Raw genomic sequence first — 12,327 nt, 5'->3', positions numbered from 1 at the left:
ATGATGCCCTGGGTTCAATCCTCAGCACCCAAAACCCCCAAAACAAAACAAGTAAGCAAGCAAATAAACAAAACTCCAAAATTGTAAATGATAGCACAAGACACAGAATAGAGCACAGTATCAATTACATAAAAATAAGCAAATAGGCAAGGCAGAGTGCAGCATGTCTGTAATCCCAGTGACATGGGAGGCTGAGACATAAGGATTACAAATTCTAGTCCAACATGGGCAATTTAGCAAGATCCTGTCTCAAAACTTTATTGGAAGAACATTTCTGGGTTCAATCCCCAGTACTATTTTTTAAAAAGGAAAGAGAAGGAAGGAAAGAAGGAAGGAAACTATAACGTAACAGTGACTACTCTAAGTAAGAAGGAGAGAAAATAAGCATTGGTGTACGTTAAATTAGAAGACATTAAACTTATAGGTAAATTTAATTTTTTATAAGAATAATCTATTTGTAATTAAAAGTTGGTTAAAAGAAGAAAATTTTTGTGATACCTGTATAATTTTATTCCAGATAAAGGGGACTTTATTTTACAGATAATCTTTTAAAAAATATTTTTTTAGTTGTCAATGGACCTTTTTTTTTTTTTTAACTTATTTATATGTGGTGCTGAGAATTGAACCCAGTACCTCACATGTGTGAGGCAAGCGCTCTGCCACTGAGCTACATCCCCAGCCCTTAGAAGTATTCTTCTTAATAAATCCTCATTTCATTCATGGCACATACGTATGCCTATACCAACTGATAAAAATTTGTCTTAACTTTAGGAAGATGCTAAAATCATAAAACTAAAACAAACAATGAAAACCAACTTTAAAAATGATGAAGAAAAATTATCATTTCTCTTTTTGGATCCATTTTATAGATTATTTAAAATATACATTTATACACACAAAAATATAGAGGTAAACATTTCACGATTGATAAAACTTTCTTATGTAAATAAACCATTCCTTAAGAATAAATCTCACCTTTGGGAATTAACTCATTCAGGCTTATCATCCACTATTTTCTAAAAGATCACTAAAACAATTACAGATTATAAACTATAAGTATGACACAGCTGAAGTGTACTTTCCAAAGACAATGAAATTAAATAAATTTTAATTTCTTCAATATTTTTAAAATTTTTTTTGTTGTTGATGGAACTTTATTTTCTTTATGTATTTATATGTGTGCTCAGAATCAAACCCAGTGTGTCACAGATGCTAGGCAAGCGCTCTACCACTGAGCTACAACTCCAGTCCCTTCCTTCAACAAAGACTCCTCAGTTTCCCCCAAATCACTGTTACTTTCTGATAAACAGCAATTAAACATGTTGAAAACCCTCCTTCATGGTACTGTTGGGACTAGGTTAGGGGCTGAGGTAGGGTAATCAAGACTACACAGGTTTATGTATTAAGCTATCTTCAGAGAAGAGGCAGTGATTTTATGATTTGTCTGTAGTAACTCTCAGTAAGTGGCATATCTTATGTATCATTGTCTTTCTCTTCCCAGGTAAAATGAACACAACCTAGTTCTTAAGTACAAAGGAATGATTACATTCCATTTTCCAAATGCTAGTTATGTACTCCACAATAAATGATGTTGGCATCTTTTTTGCTTTTTGTTTTTAAGACCAAAACTTTGACATAGCTATCATGTGAATCAAACAAAATGTGTAAGAGACAGACTATATTACCAAGACACTCATTAATCTGGCATATGCTGGTGGAATAAGGATGGTAATGTTTATGATGTGCCTACTAGATATCAGGTTAACATTTTAAATGCTTTTCATGTATTATCTTATTTAATCCCTTCAACTCAAGGAAGTATTAATATTATTCTCATTTTACAGATGAAAAACTGAGACATAAACAGGTTAAGCAGCTTGCTAATAAGTAGCAAAGCAAAGATGAAAACCCAAGAAGTCACTCCAGAGCCTTCACTTTAGCCACAATGTTACTCTCACACTATATATTATAAATCTCACACTATAAATTTAATTAAAAATTTTAAAAGATGTAAATTCTTCTATTTGTTGTATCATGCACGAGGCCCTGGACTGACTCTTGAATGACAGGCAAATATTCTACCACTGAGCTACATTCCTAGTCCTTCTTTTAAAATTTTATTTTGAGACAGGGTCTCACTGAGTTGCCCAGACTGGCTTCTAAATTGTGATACTACTGCCTCAGCCTCCTGAGTAGCTGGGATTATAGGTGTACACTACCACACCCGGCTAAATTTTTTACATTTGTAAAAATTCTAGACATCAGCTAAGCTTACCCTGCATATGTCCGTTGATATAAAGATTCTGGATCCAGACTCGCAGCATCCACAATTATCGCTTCATCAAAATTTTTCAGAATTTTAATACTGGCTTTTTTCACATTGGACTACAATAGAAATTATAAAATAAGTAATACATTATTCAGGAAACAATCAGTCCTTTGTCTGGACTATACAGATCTGTACAAAATTTTCTTCAATGTATGATTTTCACTCAATCCTTTTACTACTGAGAAACTCAATAGCAACAATTCTGAAATGCTGAAGGAGAGCAAAAGATTAAAATGTAAAACATGTATTTAACATGCCAAATCTGTTTTCATAATGACCTAAGTTTCGACAAATGTGCTATCCTTACAGGCATTATTTTCCCAGTGTACAAAGCTCTCATCCATCCACACATGTATCTTAGCTAACAAAGCCCAACTTTTTACAGGGTGATCATGAATGTTTTGGATTCTCAGTGAGGTTGTTTGACAAAATAGAAGCTAAAGAACCCTTTCTAGAATGACAAGCTAGCTGAGTACAGTATGTTCCTCTCCAGCATTCTACCTCCTACACCCCACTCCTACAAAAAAAGCAAGTTAAATTTGGTATTTTCATGAAATACAGAGCTATGGGTTGATCCAGAAATTCTACTTCTAGAAACTCAACTATAGACAGACTCACACTTACGCAAAATGACATATATGCAAGATTATTTGCTGCAGCACTGTTTAAAATAACAAAAGGGAGGAATCAAGCCTAATAGTCATAACTTAGGCATATAGTAAATGAACAAAATAATTTAACAAACACTTAAACAATGCTTCATTGATGGAGAAGAGGGGGACTCAAACAGAGAAAAAGAATACTCTCTAAGATACATAGTTAGATCGAAAAGAAACATTCATCATAAGAAAGGAACACATTTCAATTAATTCTATGAGACAATTACTACTCAGATATCAAATCCATATATCACAAGAAAACCAAGACAAATCTCTCATATTATGGAGTGTATTATTTTATGAATACTGATATAAAATCCTCAACAAAACTACATCTGGCAGCATGTTGAAAGGATTACTAAACACCATAACCTTGTGGGATTTATCCTAGGAAAGCAAGGTTGGTTTAATACCTGAAAATCAATTTAATACTTATCAATAGAAAGAAAAACCCCAGAAACCTATGTTACTATTTCATTGGCACAGAAAGGACATTTGACAAAATCTAGTACCCTTTTGTAATTAAAAAAATTAAGATTAGTAGGGAACTTATTCAATCTGATAAACAACATTGATAAATTTAAAAAGTCACATCTAACTTCATATTAAATGATGAAAAACTCAAAAGCTTTCCCTATGAGATCAAAAATAAGACAAAGATGCTTGCTTTTGTCACGCCTACTTCACATTGTTCTAAAAGTTCTAACCAGAATGATTAGATGAAAAAAGAAAATACAAAGCATTCAAAGTGGAGAGGAAGAAAATTATCCTTATTCACAGGAAACATTTTATACAGAAAATCCTAAAGAATTCACAAGAAAGCTATTAAAGCTAATAAGCAAATTTAGCAAAGTTCAAAGCACATAATTAACACACAAAAATGAGCATATCAGAACAATCCAAAATAAAATTAAGAAAACAATTCTATTTATAATTGCATCAGAAAGAAAAATGGGCTAGGTACAGTAGCACACAACTGTAATCCCAAGGATCTGGGAAACTGTCGTTAGAGGACTGCAAGTTCTAGGCCAGCCTCAACAACTTACTGAGAACTTGTCTCAAAATTTTTAAAAAAGTTGCGGGGAGCTGGGGATATAGCTCAGTGGTAAAAGCAACCCTGAGTTTAAGCCCTACTACAAAAGAAAAAAGAAAAACTTGGGAACAAACTATAAAATGTTACTGGAATACATTAAAGAAGACATAAATAAATAGAAACATATCCTGTGTTGATTAGAAGAGAATACTCCCCAACGCAGATTCCATGCAATCTTCACCAAAATGAAAAAGCTGATGGCAAAGTTCATATGGAATGCAAAGGATCCAGAAAAACCAAAACAATGTTGAAAATGAAAAGAAAAAATAAAAATTAAAAAAGGGGGAAAAAAAGCTACAGTACAAATGCTTTCTGATTTCAAAACTTAGTACTCAAAACAAGGTGGTACTGGCACAAGGATAAACACACAGTTGAATGGAAAAGAACTGAAAGTTCAGAAATAAAAACATATTTACACGGCCAATTGATTTTTCTATGATTCAATGATGTAAGAATAGTTTTTTCAACAAATGATGTTGGGACAACTGGATATCAATATGAAAAAGAATGAAGTTGGACCTCTACCTCATACCACATGCAAAGCTAACTTAAAATGGATCAGATAGAAAACCCTTGGAAGAAAACACAGCAAACTGTAAATCATGGTTACTGCATATTTGGCAATGGTTCTTAGACATAATACCAAAAGTCTGTACAACCAAAGCAAACAGACAAACTAGACTTCATCAAAACTTAAGATTCTGAATTTCAAAAGACACTATCAAGAGGGATAGGCAAGTAGCTCAGTGGTAGAGCACATGCCAAGCATGCTCAATTCCTGAGTTCAATTCCTAGTACTGCCAAAACCCAACAATAATAACAAAACAACAACAAAAAATAAAACACTATAAAGAAAAGTAAAAAAACAAAACAAAACAAACAACAACAAAAAAAAAACAGCCTACAAAACCAGAGAAAATATCTGCAAATCACTATCTAGTAAGTCTGATAAAGGACATATCTAGAATATAAAAAGAACTACTCCAAGTCATAATAAAAAGACAGACAACCCAATGTAAAAATGGGTAAAGAATTCGAATAAACTTTCTTCAAAGATAAATTTTAAAAGGCCAATAAACACATGAAAAGATGCGCAAGATTATAAGTCATCAGGGAAATGAAAATAAAAACCACAATGAAATAAAACTTTATACCCAAGGTGGCTATAAACAAAAAGACAGATGATAAGTTCTGATAAGAATGTATAAATTGGAAATCTCATATATAATGTGGGTGGGACACAAAATGGTAGTCACCTTGGAAAACAGTCTGGCAATTGCTCAAAAAATACACCTAGGTGAATACAACAACAGAAATAAAAACACAAGTCCATATAAAAAGTTGTACACAAATGTTCACAGTACCATAATTCATAATAGCAGAAAGAGGGGAACTCAATGTCTACCAACTGATTGATACACACTAAACATGGATGAACCTTGAAAATGTGATGCTAAAAGAAAAGTCAGTCACAAGAGGCCACATCTTAAATGGTTCCACTTCTATGAAATATCCAAAATAAGCAAATCTTTGGCTCTATAGAGACAAAAAATAGATTAGCAGTTCCCTATGGCTGAAGAGCAGGGATTTGTAGTATAGTAAATGGGATTTCCTTTTGGGGTATAAAAATACTTTAAGATTCACTGTAGAGATAGTTCTGAATAAAAAGATAAAATTTTGAATATACTAAAAACCATTGAATTATGTAATATAAATGTGAATTATTATAATATAGCCATACCAAAAAAAAAAAAAAGAAATATATTATATGACTTCATTTACAAAGTGAATAGGTATATGCTGTCAAGACAGGACAGTAGCTATCCTGGCAGGGAAGAGGATAGAGACTAGAAGGGGCTCCAGAGAGCTTCTGGCTATTAATGTTCTGTTTCTTAATCTGGATGTCAGTTACATGGGTTAGCTCTGTTTGTGAAAATTCTATATATAGTTTTGATAAGTGCAGGTTTCTGTATGTAGTATACTTCAAGCAAAAATACGAACAAACTTTATGTTGCTGGGGATGTAGCTCAGTGGTAGAGTATGCTTAAAAAGCATGAAGTCCTGGGTTCAATCCTATTACCCAAGATAAATAATAATAAATAAAAACGAGCCCTTCTAGTTTATATAAAAAAACAAAATGGCAACCACACTTAGCAGGTTGCCCCCTATGTAAACTTAATAAGGAGAAAAAGTATTCAAGAGAACCTTGTTGACAGCAGTAAAGTAGTACTGTCTTAAAACTTATCCAAGATCCAGCATTCAAAAGTTTGCAGTGTTACTTATTCATTTGTCAATAGTGATAAGATTAATAAGTTATATTATAAAGCTTATGGTTAAGAATGCCTGGAGGGTAATATTTCTGGCTCTACCACTATGTAACTTTAACAAAATAACTTTATTCATTCATTCATTTATTTATATATTTATTTATTCATTCATTTTTGGCAGTGCTGGGGATTGAACCTAAGGTCTCACACATGCTAGCTAAGCACTCTACCACTGACTAACTTCACAGCCTAAAAACTGGTTAACTTCTTAATGCCTCCTTTAGATATTCTGTCTTCAGAATATCCCATTTCATGAGATTGTGGGGACAATCAGGTAAGGTTTGATTTAGGATTAATGCTCCCCCCAAAACCCAAAAGTCAAAGAAATATATACAATATAGCATTCTAGTTCAAAATGAACCCAAAAGGTCAATATTATGAAACTTAAAGAGTTCACTTTTCTATTAAAAAAAAGCATCCAAATTTAGTTATTAAAATTTCTCAATTACACAAAGAGCTCCTCAGAGGCTAAAAATGAATTTAGTAAAAGGAACAGCCACAATGTCTAGCAGAGTAATGGCCTGAATAAAACAGTAAGATACTTCACAATGTGTATGGTTATTCACTACAAATACTTTGATTATAAATAGTAAGTAGGCTAACTTTCTCTTTTATATCAATAACTTAAAACTTACAAATAGGATCTAGTACTGCTATTTAAAGGAAAGGATTGGTATACATCTTCCTACTGGTAGATGCAAATCAGTGACTACCTGTGAAGTGGCACTGTCTGTGCCACCTGGAAGAGACTCATCCGGAAGGCCAACAGAACCATGAGCAGTCAGTGAAACATTGCCTCCCAGAAACTCATCTCCTCGAACTGAATGAATGAGATCATTCAAATACTTATAATAAAGATTGCTGGACAAAAAGCCTGGCAAAAAGACCTGAAAGAGAGGAAAAACGTAATTTTAAAGTTGAAAAATCAAATGCATCTAAAACTATATTTTAATAAACATATTTTACCTGTAATTCTACCAGATAAAACAAATGTTCATACTACTTCTTGTTACCCTGAATATTACTGCTCTGTACAGTTTACTTGGCAATTAAAATTATTGACACATACAATTTTGTTGCCCCCACCCCAAAAAACACTTCTCATAGAAACTGCATGTCTTGATATTAATTCTTAGCAGAAAATCGTCTACAGGGTAGAATAATCTGAAACTAGATCTTTCTGGTTTGTGATAAATGTTAAAGTTTTGTGTTATATTGATTTTTGGTTCTGAACTGCTTTTTTAAATCTTCATTTATTTTTATGTGGTGCTGAAGATAGAACCTAGTGCCCCACACATGCTAGGCAAGCATTCTACAACTGAGCCACAACCCCAGCCCCTGAACTAATTTCTTTAAGATAAATTGTCAGGATATTACTGCTTGCTTAGCTAATTTTAACTTTGGCATATATGGGCAATTTATCCTTCAAAAGTATGTTATCAGGGCTGGGGTTGAGGCTCAGTGGCATAGCACTCGCCTAGCATGTGCAAGGTGCTGGGTTCGATCCTCAGCACCATATAAGTGAATAAAATAAAGGTATTGTGTCCAACTATGACTAAAAAAAAATTTACAAAAAAAAACCCCATAAAAATGTGTTATTAATTTGTATCATTAGGAATATATCAAGTATCTATTTCCACATGAGCTTTCTAAAACTGGGTTTTGTGCTTTGTTCTTTTCAAATTGTTAAATTTGAAAAGTGATGCACAAATGTTTTTATTTCCACTTAATAATTACTAATGATGATGAATAAGCTTCCATGTTTATTATCTGCATTTACTACAAAAGCTTTCGTTCATAGCACTTAGCACCCTTGTAAATATTTATGTCTGTATTTAATATGTACCTTCTTTATAGACTAAGCTGGGGGAGGGAGCAGAAACCACCTTTATTTTATTCACCACCATAACACCAACAACTAACATAGAAATATTCAAAGTACTTGTTAAATGAATCATTCATGTCTTCATTGTCCTCTTCCCAGTTATCTACCAGGGTCCTGCTGGTGTTTTTAAAATTAGTGCAAGTTCTTTACCTATAAACATTTAGTAAGGACTGTCTTAGCATTTTGTTTTTCTCTGTATTCAATTTTTTTTATTTTGAGACAGGTTCTTGCTAAGTTGCTTAGGCTGGTTTTGCACTTGCGATCCTCCTGCCTTAGCTGCCTTTACAGGCATGCACCACCATGCCAGGCTATATTTTAATTTTATAACCCAGAAAGTTAATATCATTTATATGCTATAGATCTGGACTTTTAAATTCATAAAATTTTTAATTCCAACTATGAAAAAGAATTATCCTTAGATAACTGGTGATATTCTGTTACCTCCAGCTTTTCAAAGATTTGATCTTTATGTATAATATCAGAAATTCAGATTTTGTGTAATGTATTATGTAACAGTGCTTAATTAACCTTTTCCCAACTGTATACACATGCCATGTATTAGCAATATAACCTCACAGGCTGTCCTAGATTCTGTGCAATTCTTGGCAGATGAAGACAATGGCAGTACAGAATTTCAGTAACTGAGGTCACTCTGACTATAAAAGTTTATATACTAAAACTCATTCCAGACTCAAGGCCTCTGCTCCTAGTCACTATGTTATACTGCTGCCATTTTCCACTATTGTGTTATGTTTGCTTTTTCCCATGGAATATTTTCTGGGATCCACTAGTAAAAAAAAAAACTTCTTGTAATACTTTTGGAGATCCTGGTTACCTTCTCCATGGTTGTCCAGGCCTGTCGTAGTGGAGTTGTGAAACAGTTAGGGAGTGGTCCACCTTCCCTGCAAATATTGGATTCAATTTCTAATCGCACAACATCATCAAATCCAAGAGGATGTGTGGCTTGGAGGGAGAAGTATCTATGGCAGAAAGATATCCAAAGTAAAATCAAATTCCATAGCAAGTATAAGCAATTTTTGTCATTACTTGATTCAGCTGCAGACCTAGAACCACAGAGAACAGTGATGACAGCTCTACTATAATCTTTACTTATTCTCACTTTGTCAAAAATATCTGGATGAATCTGCAACCTACCTACCTGCCTTCCAGCCATCCTTAGCTTCTGTCCAGTCAACTCTGCTGGTGTTTGTTTAAGTCAAGCTACGACCAAGTAAAGGAAAGAATCACACATATTTGATGGGCACCTAGCCCTCTTTCAGAATTTAGTTGATAGAAATGGATTTATAAAAAAGTAAGAAAAGAGAAAAGATCTGTGCACAGGACACAATAAGAACACACCATCATAATTTGGAGGCATAGCAATAAACATGTAGGAAATTCAAAACAAAATGCTACCAAGGGTCAAGTGGATGAATTTGATATATTTCAAGAAAACAAGACTTGCTAGTGATTTGATATAGAAAGGAAAAGGAGTAAATAACGGTTACTCAAAGATTTCCAATTTGATGGGATAAAATGTAGCTGGTATTTTGGTAAACTGATTATGAAGTAGATACAAAGAACACATTAAATCAGAAAAAAAAAAAGTATCTCTTCCAGCACTTTTGAGTAGCTTATATCTCTAGTTTCTGACAGAAACACAAAAAGTCTGAAGATCGTGACTGATGATGCATACAACCACAAACAAGTTGGGAATTACAAAATCAAATCTGGCACAATGAGCCTGGCAAAATGATGGTGCCAGTGGGATGTCACATAGTCATCTTCATTTAATAAATCTCCAAAGGTGAAATGTAATCCAGTGGGAAGCAGGGTCTCTGCTGTGGTTACTGAGCTCCAGCCAGGACCTTGCTAGTTTAGTGCTAGTGCCACTGACTCAGCATATAGAAAACTCTTTTCTAGTCAAAATTTTCACAACAAAAAGTGAGCCTCCCATGTTGTAATTAATAAACTGGTAAATACTCCTTCATGATATGAATTTTCAGGCACCCCAGATCAAATTTGTAAACTCTTACTGTTTCAAGATTTAACAATCTTTTTTTATGTAATGTCTTTTGGAAAAATTACCACCTCTTTCGGCCTTAAGTGTCTTTATCTGCAAAATGAAGAAAATCAGACTAGATCTCTAATCTGGCTATTCATCAGAATTACCTGGAATTATCTTCTAAAATAAAGACTCCTGGGGCATAACTGAAACCTGCTGAATCCAAATCTTCGAGATAACCGGAAAATAACCAGAAACTTATTTTTAACAAGCTCCCAGGTGACTCATGCAACTTGGCATGAGCCTGCAGACTGATGTTCAGGGACCAGTGACCTATAAGATTTTGGCTCTCCTTCCAATTCTAACATTCTTTACAGTTTTCTCTATCCTCAAGTTATTATCTTAGTATTTGCTTATGGATAAAAATAACAAATTACTTTTCTCCATAAAATAAGAAACTTTAAATGAACAGACATCCTCAGGTTTTGGATCTGGCCACAGTCTTATCACTTATCCAAGCAACTATTTTGAATTCTATTTACTACAAGATCTTTGCAACTTCTCGTTTTCAGGGAAAGCTAATAAAAAACTGGCTGGGGCTATAGCTTGGGAGAGCACAAGCTTAGCATGAGTGAAGCTCCAAATTCAATCCCCTATACCAAAAATAGAAAACAACCAACAATTATGCAAAACTATCATTCATTTATAATGTAATTGAGCAGATTTGCACCAGAAGTGTGATACACTCAAACAAAGATTTTTAAAAATATATATACACATATATATTTTTTGTTATAGATGGACACAATACCTTTATTTTATTTATTTTCATGTGGTGCTGAGGATCAAGCCAGTGCCTCACACTGCAAGGCAAGTGCTCCACTGATGAGCCAACCCCATCCCCTCAAACAAAGATATCTCTTCGCAATCTATACCAACTAGTTACATGTTCCTCTTGTATTCCTTATCCTTTTTTTTTTTAATTTATTTTTTAGTTTTCGGCAGACACAATATCTTTGTTTGTATGTGGTGCTGAGGATCGAACCCGGGCTGCACGCATGCCCAGGCGAGCGCGCTACCGCTTGAGCCACATCCCCAGCCCTTCCTTATCCTTTTAATGATTCAAACTTGTGTTCCTTCCCTACCTTCCTTTTTCCTGATTTAACACAGTGTCTTAGGCATGCCAAGTACAGTTCTGCCACTAAGCCCTCAAACTCGGGTTTCTTGAAAGTGCCACATTCCTTAAAGTTTCTATGACTCTGCTTGTATTAATATCTTTACTTAGAACTTTCTTTCCTTGCCTTCTCGAGCTGGCAAAATTCCATTCACTTTTCAGATCCAAATCAAATCCTTCTCCTATGAAACCCTTCCTGAACACCATATTGTTATCCTGACTTCTACACATAAACATCCCCTTCCCCCAACAGAAACTTTTGTTTCCCACAAAGCCTTACACACACCATATAAAAAGCAGCTTTCATCTGAGCTCCTTGACAGCAGAGACTGAGTTTATTCATCTTTGTTTTCAAACAGTAAATACCTGCTGAATACATCTACCAATAAAACTCACTTGTCATATAAAATCATAGCATCGTTCTGGGCCTCTTGTCCATCATACTGGCCCTTTTTGGCAGCAAGCTGAGATTGGAAGTTATCTGCTGCTAACCAGAATTGTAATATATTTACTGCATCTTCTTTTTCCATGTACTAGAAAGGAAAAACACAAAAGGGAAAATAAGACTAAAAATGGATTTCTTTCACTTGTCTACTTCATGAGCCCTATGCATTAAAATATAGGATATAAGCAAAAAGCAAAAACAAATCTACTTTTTTACTTAACATCAGTTAGCAATAGGGCATGCAGTCATTTGAGATAGAGAAGTTGTAAAATATTCTTGGCAAGGGCAGAACACCCGAAATGAACAACAACAACAACAACAACAACAAAAAACCCACCACACAGATAGATGCAAAATTTAGTGAACTGGAGTAAAAATTACACTAAATTGGATTAGTAGTTCCCACCGTC

General features: G+C 34.1%; 1 protein-coding gene across 3 annotated transcripts in view; it reads right to left on the bottom strand.

Moving 5' to 3' along the window:
• Positions 1 to 12,327, bottom strand: part of Akap10 (A-kinase anchoring protein 10) — a 73,139-nt gene that overhangs the window by 23,376 nt on the left and 37,436 nt on the right. For all 3 annotated transcript variants that reach the window (XM_046422049.2, XM_046422050.2, XM_046422051.2), the window contains exons 8-11: positions 11,869 to 12,005; positions 9,129 to 9,273; positions 7,122 to 7,295; positions 2,276 to 2,385 (exon numbers count right to left, since the gene is read on the bottom strand). In XM_046422049.2, coding sequence (XP_046278005.1) covers positions 2,276 to 2,385; positions 7,122 to 7,295; positions 9,129 to 9,273; positions 11,869 to 12,005 — 566 coding nt within the window. The remainder of the gene's footprint in view (positions 1 to 2,275; positions 2,386 to 7,121; positions 7,296 to 9,128; positions 9,274 to 11,868; positions 12,006 to 12,327) is intronic.

Source organism: Marmota monax, unplaced genomic scaffold (assembly GCF_021218885.2).
Source record: "Marmota monax isolate L192 unplaced genomic scaffold, Marmota_monax_Labrador192_F-V1.1 WCK01_AAM20220418_F8-fsc00311, whole genome shotgun sequence".
Taxonomy (NCBI): Eukaryota; Metazoa; Chordata; class Mammalia; order Rodentia; family Sciuridae; genus Marmota; species Marmota monax.
The sequence above is the reverse complement of the archived record's forward strand: the minus strand, read 5'-3'. Positions and strand labels throughout refer to the sequence as shown.